The sequence below is a fragment of the Hippoglossus stenolepis genome, chromosome 4 (genome assembly GCF_022539355.2).
Source record: "Hippoglossus stenolepis isolate QCI-W04-F060 chromosome 4, HSTE1.2, whole genome shotgun sequence".
NCBI lineage: Eukaryota > Metazoa > Chordata > Actinopteri > Pleuronectiformes > Pleuronectidae > Hippoglossus > Hippoglossus stenolepis.
Window position 1 is genome coordinate 25,788,625 of NC_061486.1, and position 17,534 is coordinate 25,806,158.

General features: G+C 40.0%; 1 protein-coding gene, 1 long non-coding RNA gene and 1 other non-coding gene across 4 annotated transcripts; all 3 read right to left on the bottom strand.

The window, feature by feature from the left end:
* Positions 1–1,992: 1,992 nt before the first annotated feature.
* On the bottom strand, positions 1,993–13,977 carry LOC118106039 (solute carrier family 25 member 36-A). Of its 2 annotated transcripts, none has more exons than XM_035154163.2 (7): positions 13,514–13,977; positions 11,347–11,511; positions 10,760–10,837; positions 8,406–8,506; positions 5,958–6,024; positions 5,156–5,445; positions 1,993–5,065 (listed from the first exon to the last, which is right to left on the bottom strand). In XM_035154163.2, the coding sequence occupies exons 1-7, from the start codon at positions 13,552–13,554 to the stop codon at positions 4,872–4,874; spliced, it is 936 nt and encodes a 311-aa protein (XP_035010054.1). In that variant the 5' UTR covers positions 13,555–13,977; the 3' UTR covers positions 1,993–4,871. The 2 variants fall into 2 exon arrangements, with proteins under 2 accessions (XP_035010054.1, XP_035010055.1); XM_035154164.2 differs by lacking the exon at positions 13,514–13,977 and adding an exon at positions 13,124–13,141.
* Positions 13,978–14,730: 753 nt separating this feature from the next.
* LOC118106422 lies at positions 14,731–16,742 on the bottom strand. The gene is made up of 3 exons (XR_004695205.2): positions 16,655–16,742; positions 15,538–15,773; positions 14,731–15,441 (listed from the first exon to the last, which is right to left on the bottom strand). It is a non-coding gene; the product is annotated as an uncharacterized LOC118106422 (long non-coding RNA).
* Positions 16,743–16,974: 232 nt separating this feature from the next.
* trnak-uuu lies at positions 16,975–17,047 on the bottom strand. Its single transcript has one exon. It is a non-coding gene; the product is annotated as a tRNA-Lys (tRNA).
* Between the last annotated feature and the right edge of the window lie 487 nt (positions 17,048–17,534).

Below are 17,534 nucleotides of genomic sequence, written 5' to 3' on the forward strand. Positions count from 1 at the left end.
GGCAGGGAAATGAGCTGTGAATGAGGTAAGTGTCTTCCTCTGCTGAGGCATTGTCATCATTCACCTGGCATCGCTCTGTTCTGTTCACATGGAGCCACACTCATTATTTTATGTCACAGATGTGTCTCTGCTACAGAATAAAGTTAAACATGTTTTTTTTCATTTAGCCATCTTTTGGATTGAGCAATCAGGCAGCAGCAGGCTGTCACCTCTCAGTGTCTGCTCCACTGGGCTGATGATGTACTGGAAGTCTGAGTAAACACCACCACCTGGTGGCTCGAAATGTACTTACACCAAACATATTTTTCAGTTGCACTGTGTTCATAGTTGCTCTTTCTGAGACATGGTTACAGTTATGAAAACAATGAGAACACCTCATTTAATAAACCTATAATCATAAACCTTATTTATACAGCACTTTTCTTTACAATGTTACAACGTTACAACTATGAGAATAAAACATTGGAACATGAACAGAGAAAATAGAACAATAAAGTAGATGAATTCATATAAACAAATGAACAAATGTGACTAGTCAGGGTAAATAAGAGCCAATGGCAATCATCTGTAAAAGCTTTAACACAAATAAAAGATTTGAGAAGGGATTTAAAAGAAGCAAAAGAATTAGTCTCCCAAGATTAATGGGAGAGAATTCCATGATGTGGGGGCTAAAGACCATCACTCACTCAATATAAACTGTTGTGTCATAGGTTAATAACGTCATTAATGAAATAACCACTGCCACCAAAATGTTATCCACCAAGGCACATATGTAAGCAGCTGAGTCAATATAGTAAAAAAAATAACATATGTGATTCTTTTCATTGAGACTTACATTCAGTGACCAAACATACTCATATTTCTTGTAGCCCACAATTCACTGTCTGTGTCTCTGACGTGATGTTTTTACTCTTCTGCCTCTGACCAAGCCAATCACAGCGAGTGTACCTTTACATCTTCCCTCTGTATGAACTGTGGGGCTGTGTCTGAAAACTAAATTACACAACATGTGATATGTTGCACCAAAATCTGAGGATTAACATGGTACTAATTGATTGAATTTAAAGAATCATTCAACATTTAATCATTTTATTAATTTTATCAGCAACATTGCACTGGCAACATTGGCAGCTGATGTTTTGGGTTTTGATTCGCTCTCCCTGCCCTCATCAGCACTGATTCTGACCACAGCAGGTAGATTCTGTATTTTCAGCAAAAAGGCTGCCCCGCCTACAAGAATCAGATGGTTTGAGTGTAACTGCCTTTTTACCATCATGGATGGACTACATAATCGGCCTAGACAATCACAGACACCGACACCGTGTGACAAGACAAAACGATGCTAAATGATGTTTGGAGACAGAGATGCAACAGGTGACAGTTGTTTGTCTGTGGTTGTTTTTCATCAGTTTCAGTCAGGGTGTTGCTTCTATGTAGAAGAGGTCAGGGGCCCATATTCACATAACCTTGTATGGATTCATGTATGAGAGTTTTTCAAATTACAAATAGCAGCTATTTATTTGTTGTCAGAAAACGTAAAGTCTCTTGCTGTGAATGTGTTAATAGTAGAAAAGCAAGTCGTTTACTACCATTTGAACTGTGCCTCTCCCTTCAGGCTCCACATTGAAATGTGACCCAAGCAGAGCTAAAAGGAAGAGTAAATATTAGACTTTGAATTGCCATCAGGCCTGATCACGTGTGCCAGTAGCCAGTTTGTGGCAGCTGACTCATTCAGATGAAAGATTCCTGTTGAAAATGTTCTCTGCATGTTAAGATCACACTGCAGATATGTTGACAACCACACCTGAAATAGTTTGAAACAAGGGAACAAGCACTACTGAGTCAGATATTTGTACTCTTGTGCATCAAAGCAACATAAAATGTGTTACAAACAAACTACAACTTTCAATGGGTTTTTCACTGTTCAGAGAATCATGATTTTCATTTGTGAGAAAAACCGTCAGGCACACAATCATTCTTGGACACTAACCCTTACTTGCACTCTTTCCATTTTATTGACTTTTTGTTTTACAAAAACAGGTATGAGAGAATGCATAGACTGAGCCACACTCACAATCGGCTCATCAAAGACAACATGAAATAACCAAAGGAAAGGCAACAAAAGGCAATTTATTTATAGAGATAAAAACAACACTGTTTGCAGTTATTCTTCTGAGTGCATTCATACTCCTATGGTCTCTTGCACAAACGACACGGCTGAATGACATGCGATTGTCACTTAAGCGTGAACGCACACACTCAAACAGTCACCAGACAATGCAAAAGAGTGGTTGCAACAGAATAAGTGTAGAATGCAGGGAAGAATGCATCCGCTGACAAATAATCAACACTGATACGAGTGAAAGAGATGCATAGAAATTTACAGTTTAAAAAGGGTCAGTTCACCCAAGTAAGGAATAAAAATAAATTATTAGAAGAAAATCCAAATTTCCCTCGGACCTCTGGAATTATTTTACTCCAGGTTTTAAAACCTGCATCAGCCTCTTCATTAACACAACAGAACTGAATGGGTTGGAGTCTAACAGCAGTGAAAAATTTTACTGTGTGAGCACCGCAAACAAAATTCTTTTGTTGTTTTTTTTCACTGAGCTAATGCTCAGATATCCCATGACCTGTAAAATATTAATATAAAACTATCAGCAGGGCTAAAACATAAGAGAGAAAATGTTTTGTTGTTGTCGTTATTTGGGTAAACTGACCCCTTCATCACGTTTGGTACAATCAACTCACACTATCTGTCCTGTTTTAAACCAATAGGAGTGTTGCCAGCACCGTGATACCCAAACGTCCAGTAGCTACTAGCAGCAAAGGAATCAAAGATGGACTCGCATCTTACTTCGACAATAGCGTGCGTTGACGGCGCTGTGTGCAAACATGAACCCACCTCTGGTAAGATTTGTACAATGAGGCTAATCTAATGCATCCTTCATGTGTTCTGTAAAACTGTTCACTGTTCACATTGAGGATCACACAGTTCACTCAGTTATTTTACTGGAGGAAAGCATCTGGGGACACACACTGAGGCTGCAATCTCAAGTACAACAGGCACTGAGAGAGTGAGCATAGCTGAGCTACAGGTTACACCAGATATACCCTTACTGCTGCACACCAGCACGCTGACCCAGGAAGCAGTAAAGTATCAGAATACGTTTTTAATCCAAGTTCATATACACAGAAAGATAACCACAGCACTGCAGGGGCGAAGCCAGGCCCATTTCTAAGTTTGTGGTTAGTTGTTAGACAAAGTCGTCAACAGGCTGGGCACTCGTGTCATGTGACTACTGGAGGAAAGTTACTTCTGTGAGGTCACAGCAAATCGCTACTTCTGTCAGATGAGTAAGTTTGAAACATGAAAAAAAAAAAATGCAGCACGCAAGCATCTTTCTATTGCATGAGAAGGACAGCCACAAATACATTAAACAAAATAAAAGCTGTTCCGTGTTTTTAAACCAGTTGAAATGCAGTGATTGTTTCCTTACATGACAACTTAACAAGAAGGAATCAAGAAAACACTTAGTTTGTTTCGTTAGTTTTTTTACTGGTCTGCATTTAATTAATGTGCATTTATAAGAACATTACTGGCCACCTCCTTCACATGCTGGTTTAAACTCTACAAATTTTCCAGAACAAACTCTTGGATTTGTCCTCGTCTGGAAAACTAAACTGGACAAGAAACAAAAAAAAAAATGAGAAAGACATTGAAAAGTGCAATAAGAACAAACACTCTTGTTTGGATCCATCAACATTACAATTAGTTAAAATGTGTTAATTATATTCTTTTCTTAAATTCACAATATGGATCAGTATTTTGTTTATATTCCAGTAGTTAGAATGGTGGATTAATTTCTGGTTTAGCTTGGTGATTTTCTATCCTCTATCAAACCTTAGTGTACTCTAGTGTAGTCACTCTTCTTCCACACGTTTACATGTACAGGTTCATAGGTCAATGTCATTATGAAGACTTGTAATAAGATATCCATCATGTATGTAGTGTAACGAGCAGCAGACACGTGTAAAGTCCTGCATCATGAGGATATCACCACCAGTTTTAACCCGATATGTAAAAGGACACCTGAAATCACACAATACCAGTGTACAACTACATTTCTACATCCATTGTAACAGGTCAACCAGAGCTCCGCCTCCTCTTACAGCCACTGTTCATCATGGTACAAGTCCTTTAATCACACAAGGCACATCTCCCATTAACCTCCCTCCCCTCCGCCACCCCTTTCTCCTCAACAAGCCACAGCACTGATTTCTCCTTTTTCCTCACTAACTACTGAAACCTTTTCAACTCACTCCTGAGTCTGGGCATCTCTGTATTCTGGGCCTCTAGGAATGCAGGAAATTATTTTACCATCTGATCACCGGTGGAGAACTTGCATTTTCTATTTCCTATTTCCTAAGGATTACAATTACTGTATTTCTCTTTCATCATTCGATGCAGAATACAATGTAACTGGTGCTTTCTTCAGTACTCTGAGTCTGAGCTTGCACAAGCAACATAAATGTAAGCAAAGGGGGAAAAGGATGGAATAAAAATAATAATAGGGAAACTGTTTACTTGCCACAGTTAAACCAAGATTTTCCCAAACTGATGCAAGTATTTTTTCAATCCTCCTCCTTGTGCCAGACCATTTGGTTATACAACAATGCTCCCGACTTATTTTTTAAGAACCACTCGCTGCATCACTGAGATGATGGTCGTCATGACGCCGTCCCCATCCTCTTCTGGTGAAGTGGTTGTGCTAACTGGTGTGCAGTTTCTCTCATTTTCTTTTCTCCATCTCCGAACAGGGGCAGGGTTACATATACTGTCTGATAAGGTGTAGGTGTGGGGGGATGGTTTAACCATTCAGGAAGTAGACCACCAACTCGTAGGTGCACATCATGATGGCAGTGTTGGGGATCTGTCGTACCAGGTGAGTGAAGAGGCCGCGGTACAGAGCACGGTAGCCCTCCTCTTTGGGCACTGTCGTTAGAGTCTGGAAGAAAGAGCGATACTTGGTGCCCTCCTCACGTAGCCTGGTCCGGATCACTTCTGCAGATGTGAAAAGAAAGATGGAAAAGGTTATATGGAACAGGAGCACCAAAGCAGCCTATGTTAGCTCATTGCTAATCTGACTCTCACCATGAGGATAAGCGATAGTTGTGGCACAGGTCTTGGAGGTGGCAGCAGCAAGCATCATTCCCACAAAGTCTGAGGCATCTTTAGATGTCTCCTCCTCCTCGTCCATGTTTTGCGGCGCCTTGGCCTCCAAGAGGCGACGTTTGATGTTTTCATAAATCACAAAGTGGATCACAGTCTCTGAGATGCCAGCATAGGATGCGGACATGCCCCTGTAGAAGCCTCGCAGGCCGTCTGTCTGATACACTCGCCGTACACACTCAAACGCACTCATCTTGCGCTCACCCCGATTCCTGAGAACAAAAGAAGACCTTTTGAAAAGTCCCACTTACAAGGATGCCATCAACAACAACTTTTATAAAATCTGTTGTCAGAAAAAAGTCATGAAAACTCATGTAAAGACAAAATGCTTGATGACACTGGTGAGCTGTCTGTGTCTTTTTGGATACTACCATTAGGAGACTGAAAAGCCACTTAAAATTCAACAAATCGAGGATATAAAGCTATGGAATGTGTATGATAAGGTTAATGGTTAGCAAAAAAACATTGTGGTTGTGGTAGATGGAACACAACCTTGCTCGCATATTTTAAAAACAGGCTGATTTTGAAAATCAAGAATTTGGATTAAAGGTAATATGTGTCTCTTTAAAACCACAAAATAGACAATTAAACACATCCTGCTGGTGTACAAATAATTTGTACAAAAAGAAAGTACATAATTTTTATACCAGATCGAGTTTCATTACCGCCATTTGGAACCTGACATGTACAATATGTAACACACAAACTCAAGTGTCATATTTACCTCGCATCCAGTTGTAGGCGGGTCTTTATCAACCATATTGGATTGGTTGCTGTGATAGCTGTAAAACCTGATGAAAACAAGATTAATGGGATTAGATTCTGCTCAAAATCTTGAAATGTGTTAATCTGCCTGTACCACATAAAGAAAATCATCAAAGTAACACTCTACAGAATATACATTTGCTCTCTAAACTGCGTTCATGTCATTTAACAAAATATAAAGTCACATGGGCCGCTCAGAGAGAGAATGCTAGCCCCTCTACAGATTAACCTATGTGTGCTAGTGGGGGAAAAAAAAAAAATCAATGTCATCAAAATTGTATGTTTTAATCAAACAGTTAAAAACTTCTTCTCATCCAATGACCTAGATAAGGCAGAAGAGTATAGAAGTGCATAGAGAGGGATAGAACAAGCAGATATTTTGAAAAAAAAAGCACAGATCTGTGGTGAGTACTCACGCAGACCCAAGTAACTCCTCACAGATGCAGCTAGAGACCCCTGGTGGTGCGGGGGTCTCCCGCCCTTGCAAGAGGAGAGCTACGGTAGAGTTAAAGCCTAGAACAGACACAGGCTTGTGTATAGCGAAATGACTGGCATGTAACCATTTAACTTAAACCCATTCCCCCAGGATTTAACCCACTACCAAGACAGCAAAAGGGACATTAGGGAAGAGTACAGCTAAAAAACACAATAAGCAATACAGTGACAATAACAAACTACTGTGGAGCTAAAAGTGATGATCAAAATCATCGTATGACCCCTAAGATTAATGATGAGACCCTTTGGAGAAGCCCGTCTTGAAGAGCTGAAACTGGAAAATGCTGCTTAAACATGAATGCATCAGTGCAGAGAGAGAGAAGAAAAACAAAACTTTAGTAATTGGGCTTATGTATCTAATGTGTCAAGTGGCTTATTTTGTATGTTAGTGTATGGATGGTATAAAAAATCTAATATTGTTATTTAATCAATATTTAGGCTAATCGGACACCTTAAATGAACACAATTTGCCATGAGCCGGAGTCATTTACAGACTAAACACAAGACTCCACAGAGGAGGTGAGAAGAGGGCCACGGTTAGTTCACAAATGTCAGTAGGACACAGAGGACTGAATGATGAACAGGTGTTTACAAAGTAGAGATTAAAACTAGAAAGTTGAAGAGCGTTTTGTGAGTTTTCTGGATGTGGATGAAACCAAGTTGTATCCACACTGCTGTGCTTTCTTCATGCATCATTGTTTATCCCTATTAAAAATCACAAAGGTTTCACTTTCTTAAAGAAACTGCTGTATTGTGATTTTTCTTTGAAGACGAAGATAACCTTCAGGAACATGGAACATCATTTTTCCACATAGATCAGTTAAAGACATGAAAGAGATGCTAGGCCAGGCTGTATAAAATAATATATCAGTCACAGCGGACAAATATTTGTGTTAATGCTTTTGTACTTTGACTTACGTACAGTAATTTCACATAAATATATTGGTTCTTTTACTTGGACACAGAACAGCAAATAGCTTGTTGTGGCCTGGAGGGTGAATTACTCAGTACACACTACACAGTATACAGAAAATCCTCAGGACAACACAGTGGTGGTCCTGTGAGTAATGGGATATTTTTTTGTGTCATATATTGAATATCTTATCTTTTTTTTTACCTGTACTATTTTTTGTCTAAATGGGATATATGTTTTGTTCTTGTATCAAATACATTTGTTTACGTAAGATTTAGCTAGCTCCATTTTACATTCATGTTTGTCCACATTCATATAATACATGTAGTGATAAAAGAATTTAATAAAAGATACTATTATATTACTGAGCTATGTTATGAAGACGCTGACCTTGACCGAGTTGTGGAAAAGTCTGTGTCATGATGAGATAAAAGAGGCACCAACATAAACCTGTCAGACTCACCTATGTATATGTACACACACACACACGCACACGCACACGCACACGCTTGTCTAACCCACATTGTAATAGTCCCACACTCCCAGCAGGATCACATTGACACAAGAGCAGATTACCTACTCTTGACATACAAAGCATTTGAGAATAATGATGCAAAATTTAACCGTGGCCTTGAGACGTTTTAATTAAACAACCTGAAGATTGCTGTAGCAGAACACCTACTAATAAAATGATGGAAACCGGATAACTTATGGCAGGAGTGTAAGGGCTATTTCAAAAGATAAGTCCTTCGAATCAAACATAACACAAACTGGTTCTATCACTGCGTGCTCTCTACAGAGGGATCAATGTCCTTTAGGTTGCAGACAGCACCTACATGACACAAGTCTGTTCCTGCATGTACCACCTCTATTAATCTCAACCTAACAGCACTGAAACAGGTCTGTTTACTCAGCTTTTCTCACAAGTACGCTGCAAATGTTTGCTAGGTTACAATATATTGAAAAATATTACATGGTGGTGCTCAGATATATAGTTACCTGCCGTTCCAGCCGACACCATGTGTACCTGTGTGGAGTCAGGTTCCAACACACCGTTCAATTTCTCTTTGGCAGTAGAGTAAGCAGCAAAGTAGATTGCTCTGTTGTAGGTAAAAGAAAAAAAAGAAAGGTCAGTGCATGTTACACATGTTCAAGTGATATTTTGGGGTTATTTCATGTAAAGCTGATGAGTCCCAGTCCATTATTAGCTCCTGTAGGAGTGTAGCTTATTAATTACACTTCATTAACTAATAAAACTGTCAGGTTAAGCTTTATGATCAGTCACAGCACACAACCCTAATAAGACAAAAAGGCTATTCAGCATAAAGGCACATCAAAGTCACAAAATAAGCTGCCTCTACCTTTCCCCTACTAGCTTTAATATAACTGTTTAATGTCATAATCTTGTTAATTCAAGCTAAATGTGTTTTAAGGGTGTTAATGGTGTTGATCTTTAAATCTACGTCACAGTTCAGAGAGGCCTTGTTGACTTCACTTGCACTGATCTGCACCAGCATTCACGTAGCAAGAAAACACTCTACGAATGCCTAGCGCTGGCACCTGCTTGCTCCAGCATTTAGCGTAGCCCGCTGCCATTAGCCACCACTTTGTTCCAAACACTGACACCAAGGATAATTGAAGATCATGAATGTTATAACTTATTACCTAACTGCAGTCAGCTCAGAGTATTTCCCAGACAAAAAGTTGATGCTGTTGCCATGTTTCCCAAGAAGCACATCACCAGCACACAAACTGATGAGAAAGTGATGAAGATGAATGGGACATAAATGGCCAGGGACCCCTAATGCTTCTTTGTCACTAAGCGACCTCAAAGATACCTTTGGCGGTGGTTACATAACACCAATGTTCCTCCCCGTAAAACAACCAATGAGTCCATAAAGGTTTATTTATCGCCCACATGTGAAAATGTGACATTACGTCCTTTTTCAGGGGATAAGTGTTGGTAAATGTCAGTGTTTCCCCTACCATTATATTAGGGGGGCGCCCCACCCCCCCTGGAAGGTCAAGTTAATTTATTTATTTTTTTAATATAGCGCCAGATCTCAACATAAGTAATTTCTATAAAACAGGTCTATAGCTTGCTCTTTTATTAAACAAACTAAATGGCCTTATGTTATTTATCTTATTTACACGACGGCATGTCATTTCTGTCTCTACATGGTCGCGCGTTTAGATTTCTCCTCTGCTCTCTGTATCGCGCACGGTGGAGTTCCATCCCGATGCGCACACACGCGCACAGACACACGCGCACAGACACACGCGCGGACAGAGAGCATCCATCGGAAAACATGTCGCATCAACCACCTGAAAAGCAGATAAAGAGGCTCTGGAAATGTTCTTCCAGAAGCCCAGAAAAATACACTGCAGTGACAAAAGCTGCACACTTCGTGGATAATTCCGTTCATGTTTAGTTCAATGTACAGTTCAAAAATTGTTCAGATGTTATATTGACTGCTGTCATTAAAAGAAACACATGAACATCATGATTCCTTTAAGTTTTTGTGTCCGTGTCCGCCCCCCCAAAGCTGTAAACCTAGGGGAAACACTGAATGTAATTAAACAGAAACGTCAAGAGACCATGACTTAAACCAAGGAGGGACAGGGTAAAAGGTTCTCATGACAGCCAACAATTTTTCTTCGGCGATAAAAAGAAAACAAAGTGAATGCCCTGTCCCAATTCCTCTCCCTTTGCCCTACCCCTAGATATGAATTGCCCCTTGCTGAGTAGTGCCCCCCTTCAAACAGAGCCACAAGGAGTAGGGATAGAAAATCTTCCCCTAGTTATTGGGGAAGCTATGTCATCACTATGTCATCAGCAGCCAACCAACGTTATCACAGTGACAAACCATATCAACCAACGTCATTACATTAACCGTTATCAGCCCACAGTATAATAGTGACACATCTGCCCCTTACTGAAAACATTATAACTTGAGAGGGGAGTTCAGCGTAAAACATAGCAGCAGTGATTAATTTAATATATATTAGTGTTGAGGTAGTCAGTCATATTTTGGTGTACGTAATGGAGGCTGAGGTATCAGTCATTACATGAAATGCTAGCAATAAATCTTAAGCATCAAAATAATATTAAAAATTTGTTATAATTTAGGCAAAACACTAGAAAGCCAACAACTTACAGCTATATTCATTACTGATAATTTTTTTAATAGTTTTATCTAGTTCAACCATTATTTTGACAATTTAATTATTTGAAGTAGTCAAAGAAATCCAATGACTGTCAATTAAGGACAACACTAACAGTCTTTTTAAAGTCATACTCAAAAGTGGTGCACATTGTTAAGAATATGATGAAGATGAAGTTGACAGCTTACCTGGAAGGTGCAACGCCCACCAAGTTTGGCCCCAAGCCCCTGAAGAGTGAGCGAGGTCCTTCTTTCTCCAGTATCAATCTGACCAAAACACACAGACAAAAATCCAAATAACAAATCGAGGAAAACTCTGCCTGTCCTGCGATTTTTCTTGGGAACCACTCATCTGCTCGAATTCAAACATACCAGGTGTGTGGCTGAGGGCCCAGTGGCATCACATTTTGAATGTGCATAAAACAGTTATTAGAACATCATGATTCTACCCATAAACTAAAGCATGCTTTACTGGTGTTAGCCCCATTTTGTCTAATTAAAGGAATTATTAAAACGTTTTCCTCAGCAGTTTTTCATCACAAAATGTTATTAGAATGTTATGTATAACTTGGCATTAAATCTAGTGAACACATTTATTTGACCAACATGATTACTCCTTCCCATTTTTATGACTGTCTGGCCTTTTCCTCTCCTTCCTCCCTCAGCAGGAACATAAGCCTACATTCAATGCTCTAAACTTGGGTAAAAATATGTAACTTGTATTAATGTTGTGGCGGGTCGATGTTCGTCTGCAGAGATAAATGTTGAGTACCCACTTGAGACAGTGCAGGGGCCCTGGAGGGGTCATGCGGGCCACACTGGCCCCATTGACTGTACTGAGCTGAACCTCAGACACGTAGAGGGTGATGGAGGATGACTGCAGACGTGTCTTCACTACTTCTAGTGGACAAGTTAATATGGCTCCTACCGTGCCCCCACATCTGACAGAAACACAGGGATGGAGAAGGTGGAGGTGAGACAGCGAACATTCTCCAACAGACTGATACCAAGCGTGCTTCGATGGCAGAAACACTCCGATTCATCACAGTGTTGTTTTCATGCATAAATACATAAGCCAATGGTGTGATTAGTGGAATTCTGAATCTCCCAGGCATGTAGACAGGAAAAAACACAGTGTGGGAACACAGTGAGCCAGTCAGGAATGCTTTGTGTTTCTTGGGGAAGACAGCAACCTTCTGTGCCACCACACCACATTCCCGAATCACAGATGTATATATTTTCATACAAGGAATATTCAAATAGGGCTAAAACAACAACTTGAAATGGTTACTGTCTTTTGATCAAGCAAAGTGTTCAAATTGGTTTCTCGTCTTGTTTCCCACATTTATAAAAACCTGCCCTTTGACAACTTGTGAATAGTAAAATAAATCATTTACATGTTTTAACACTTACAGACGTGCAAAACTGTGAGCCAAGATCTTTAGACATGCATTACTTGACAGCCTGCAGAAACACAGCTACACCCAGGGTGTCACTTTATGACCAACCCAGGTATTTCAGGTCACCTGTGACTTGAAATATTAAACTGAATGTAATGTGACTGAATTCGGCAGGGCAAGGCCCCATGAGAGGATATCAAGAGCAAGAACGACAATGGTTATCTTTAGTTAGGGTTAAATTTCAGACAGTACTGGAGTGGAGGTAGCATATGCTCTATACTTTTGCAGAAATTAGCTTATCGTCCTGGATAGTGGGCTTTACTATGCACAAATATGAATATCTTGAATAAGTACATATGCATATCATGTTTATAATAGGACCAAAACTTCCCACAACAACGAATGCTTTTTCTGACTGCAGTTGTCTGGGACCCCATCACTGCACCGTAAAAATGTCCTCAGCTGCCACTGTGATATTTGAATTTTCCATGGCCAATACCGGTCATGCTGTACATTCAAATACTAATATCTATTTTAATATTCATGCTTATGCATAAACATACTGCAAATTGCTTGTATGTGTAAAGATGCATGGCAATAAACCCAGATTCTGATTAAGGCTAATAAAACTATAAGTGTACTTTATTTTGCTGTAATTTGTAATCAGTGTAGCTGCACAATAACATATTGAAGGCTCCAGGCTGACAGCATGAGTCACTGCTTTTGTTAATGTTAAAGAGCTGATTTATCCTGACAGGAAACAAATGCGCTAAAATCAATGTCTCAATTCATTTCTTGGATAATCTGCCTGAGGCAAGATGGAGTAATGCTACAAAATATATTTGAATATTGATCTAATGCAACGTCAGTATGTTGTTCTACTCACTTTCACAGGTAGTGTGTCTATGAAGAATCACAACAGTCCCAGGTTAAATCAGACTGGGCCACAAGTCGTGCCATTATCATACTGGGCAGACGAGCAGGAGAGATAAGAGCAGACTGCGTTCCACTGTGTCCCCACTGTTTAGATGTTGCATCAGGCACACGCGTTGTGTCTGTGGGTTTTAAACCCTGTTCTCTGAGTGACCTTTGGTGGCAGCTTGCTCACGTTTGTTTGGATGCACTCGTGACACGTAGAGTAGGTTAGACTCACTTTATTTAACAGCGGCGTCCTTTCAAGCGGATCCTCAGCTTCTGCGTTTTAAGTAACATTGAGTAAGCTACTACGAAAACTAAGGACGAGAACAGATCACCCACGCATGAAGAGATTATCATTCATACATTGAAATGTCATTGCAGCGTATGACATTGAGCTCAACTCCCGGTGCACATGCGTGAGTCTGACAGGCTAGCTGACACCTGACACACCGATGCTAACAAGGGTCTCCATGCTAACACATTGTTCCACTAACCGTCGTCAACATAGCAACACAAGCACCCCAGTGTTGCGTGGAACTACACCGGCTAATAACTACAGTTAGCCCCGAGTGTGTGGAGCTAGCTAGCGACGTCTGCTCAATATGACACGGGAACATGTACTCACCCTCCAGCAAACAGATGAACTAAAGTGTCTCGTTGACTCATTGTGGATCATATTCGAGAACAGTCCACGGGACACCACACAGGGGACGACGGGGGCGGCCGTGGGAAAACAGTGGGGGGGGGAGTGCCGACCCCCAACCTAGCAAGCGAATGATACTCAGCTGTGCTGTGGTGGAGGTCAGCTGCATGGGAAGAAACGACGCTATGTAACTGCTAACTGAGCTAGCTTGCGTTAGCTGCCCGAGCTAACGGGTTTCCGCTGGTAAAGGTCGATGTGAGAGCGACAGGGCTGCGGCGTTTCCCCTCTTGTGAACCGGGAAAGGGCTTCACCACAGCGTGCGGGTCCTCGGTGTGGGTGAATAAGTCCAGCGGTGCAGGAATGACAGCGACCGCAGAAGACACGACTCGGCCTCGCTCACGTTGACGCACCTTGAATCACTGACGGTGTCTGTGCGCCAGGTCCCAGTGTTTATCCTCGAATGGGAAGCCGCAAAACACAGGCGCTGATTGGCTGAGGCGCCCTGTGGACCCGCCCTGCCACTACTCGTTCACGTGATAGCGCTTTTATTTTGAAGGGCAGAGCATGTCTCTCAGGAGATGGCGGGAGGGAGGAGAGTTAGTTTCCCTTAAAGCTGGAACATCAGACTGTAAGGGGGAAGGAGACAAATAAAGATGGAGATAGGACATTTTGAGTAATTGAGTGAAAATGAAATAAAGAAGAGAATTGAAACTGATCCTGCAGAAGTTAGAGGATGCAGTTTTTATTGTATTATTTTGAGTAGTATGACCAAAATAGGGTCAATAGCGACCGGCTTGTATGGCAGCACCATGAAAGCCATGTGGCCCACTCAGTAGATCAGATATCATTACCTCTATGCTTTTTTAAACTAAATAGTGTCCCATTTTAGAACATAGGACAACATGGAGAATATCCCTTGTATGTTCTACCACACTAATTAATGCCCACCACCATTAATGAAATATGAATAAATCTTATTTATATAGCAATGTATAACATATATAACAATAACTAGTTACACCTACACACAAATTTTATGTTTGACTAGACTGTTCTTTTCTCATTGAATAAATGTAATCATTTTATAGCAATATTTATATACAAAATTTATAATAAAACATATTGACAAGTCTGCAACAATTAAATTGTTTACTAGAACTGTTTTGCAATAGTTTTCCATTCCTTTACATACTCCGTTTGTAAAAAGCTAAAATTAGCTTCACTACATTTTTAACTGATATTTTGGTAGAAAATTGTTAAAATACTGACGTAGAAATATAGCGCAAATTTATTACAAAGTCTACTGTTATCCTTAATTATGTCTCACACTTATACAGACAGACACTGTATAAACTAACCAAACAAAATCAATCCTTGGTGGAGGTAGTAAATAAATGAAATACAAAGAATGAAAGAAATGCTCCTGTACAAAACACATGAAAAAACTAAACTCAACAAACTTAACAAGATAAAACATACTGTCTATACTGATAAATGAAACACTTACAAAAATTAAAGCAACAAACTATTACAACAAGGATAAAATATAACAAACATATATAACAAACACTTCTTTTAAAACTATTTACACCATTTATACTCATGTCAAAGAATGACATCAATATATTTTCTTCCCTCTTCCTCTGCATCTCCTCGAACCACTGGTCAAGTGGCAGATGGGCATTTAAAGGACAGTATATACTGTATGTCCATAATATTGACTTTGGCCATTTTCTTGATTTCGGGGGTGGTGACATTGACTCCATTTACTTTTGTCAGTTGTCCGATTGTACGGTCTATGGGCATAATAATACTGGCCTGCAGATTATTGAGTGTTTGGCCAGTGTCAGTCCCAAGCAAGTACTCTGCCAGGCGGTCCATGCGGTCCATCCACATCACTCATCCACAGGCTGGTAAATATAAGAGTACATCAAAATGAAAGAAAAAAACCCACAATATCACAGTCAGAAAAGTAACATATCTGTCACAGTGTAAAAAAGACTCACCTGTTGTTGCCCGGGTGCTGCTGGGGTGGTGGCCTGTGATCCAGATGTAGCTGTGGCGGCAGGAGCAAGGACAGTGATCATGAGGGTGTTGGGGAGGGGAAGGATGGAGTGGAGAGGCCAGCACTTGCAGCAGGAGAAACAGTAGCTGGAAGGCTGGTGGTACTTGGGAGGACAAGTTGAGAGCTAGCAGGAGGGGCTGATGGGCCGGGGGGCATATCTGTGCGCTCATGCACAATCTAGAAGTAAAATGGCATTTAATTGGGTTCAGAGTTTATTTGTTTGTATTACGCTTTTATTTGTATTCAATGCCTGGTATTTGTGTCTATTTCTTGCCCTGCTAGTTTACTGTCAGTATAATTATATTACATTAAAAATGTATATTCAAATTAACATCAAATTATTGTAAAGCCAGTATTAGTACTATGTACTATAGTAAAACCACATAAATATTATATATTATATAATAGTATAACCGCATAAATGTGAGCTATTTTAACATGCTAATTTAAAAACATCAGCATTGATATAGCATTTGTAAATCAGCAAATTTTAACACAGTTCAGCTCAGTGTATAATATAGTAATTTGCCATAACTGCTTGTATTACACTTTGGTTACATACAACTTTACACAACTGTATACTTGATAAACATGCACAAATGAAGCCTTGTGTCCCAACAGGTGCAACACCTGAACACAACACGGATCTCATATTGTGTGGCACAATATAGTGCATAAGAATAGGCTCTAACATTAAAATGATGTTATACTGTGCTGGAAGTTGAATGAGGTTCTACAGTAACGTTATGATTATTAAAAAAAAATTAAATAGGAAAAAACATATTCACACTATGTAAAATTGGAGCTCATAAAGATTCAAATGATTAAGTATACTTAACTTTGTAAGGTAACGTGCGTTGATTTATACAAAGACGAGCGGTATAGAGAAAGTAAAATAACACGGCAACGTAACAAATGGCGACTGTAACGATTAATGGATAAAACGGTGGTTTAAATAACTCTTAAAAAAACGGGTGTTAACCAGTCGTTTTTCGGCGCAATAAATGACCCCCCCAACTAGCAGCCTGACAAACAAGATGACAGTGGAGACATCTTACCTGGAATAAAACCATCGACTGTAACGGAGAACAAATCCGACAGTGACGAAGATCAACAGGTCATTTCGCGCAATGCGCTGATTGTTAAAGACGGGCCATGGTGATTGGCTCTCAGTGACGGTGTCGTCACGTCAAAGATGGAGAAGGGACTTACTGATTGGTTGGTCAAAAAAGACAAAGCTGAGACGTGATTTGCCAACTCAACCAAAGATGGACATATAGCTTACTGATTGGCTGTGAAGAAAAGCTCACTATTGTCATTGAGAAAATCTGACAGATAAACAAAGACTTTATGATATTAAAACATAAAAAAATACTACCGCCCGAACAGGGACTTGAACCCTGGACCCTCAGATTAAAAGTCTGATGCTCTACCGACTGAGCTATCCGGGCTCTGAAAACTTGTACTAGTATAAAACAAATTTGAAATATGACAATAATATATGTATCTATACATATACGTATCTATACGCTTGTGATTCTTAAAGACAATGTATGAATGTTAAGTCACTAGCTGCTACTTCATCATAGACCATAGTGGAAGAGGGAGCAGCTGTATCACTCATAACGTGGCTGCTGATTTGAATAAGGACACAATCCTCATCAAATGACTTTTACTTCACAATGTGCCTAAACATGGCGCTGCTGTTATCCAGTAGGACAAACACGTTTGTTTTATGCCTCATGGCCCATCTGCTGTTTTATTGTCGAATAAAGTAAAAAATTGCTTTGGGGCTGTAAATAGCCCTAAAGCATATTTACACAAATTGGGTGAAATGGTACCAACAGAGGGATTTGATCTTAATTCATATTGGTACATGTAACACCAACAGTTCACACAGAGGTTCTCTGTGCATTTCCTAAAGGCAACTGAATGTGT

Coding starts and splice junctions, on each gene's coding strand:
- LOC118106039 (XM_035154163.2), bottom strand. CDS start 13,554: ATGAGTCAACGAGACACTTTAGTTCATCTGTTTGCTGGAGG. Junction 11,512..13,513: donor GTTCATCTGTTTGCTGGAGG/GTGAGTACATGT, acceptor TGTTTCTGTCAG/ATGTGGGGGCACGGTAGGAG. Junction 5,066..5,155: donor AACTATCGCTTATCCTCATG/GTGAGAGTCAGA, acceptor TCACATCTGCAG/AAGTGATCCGGACCAGGCTA.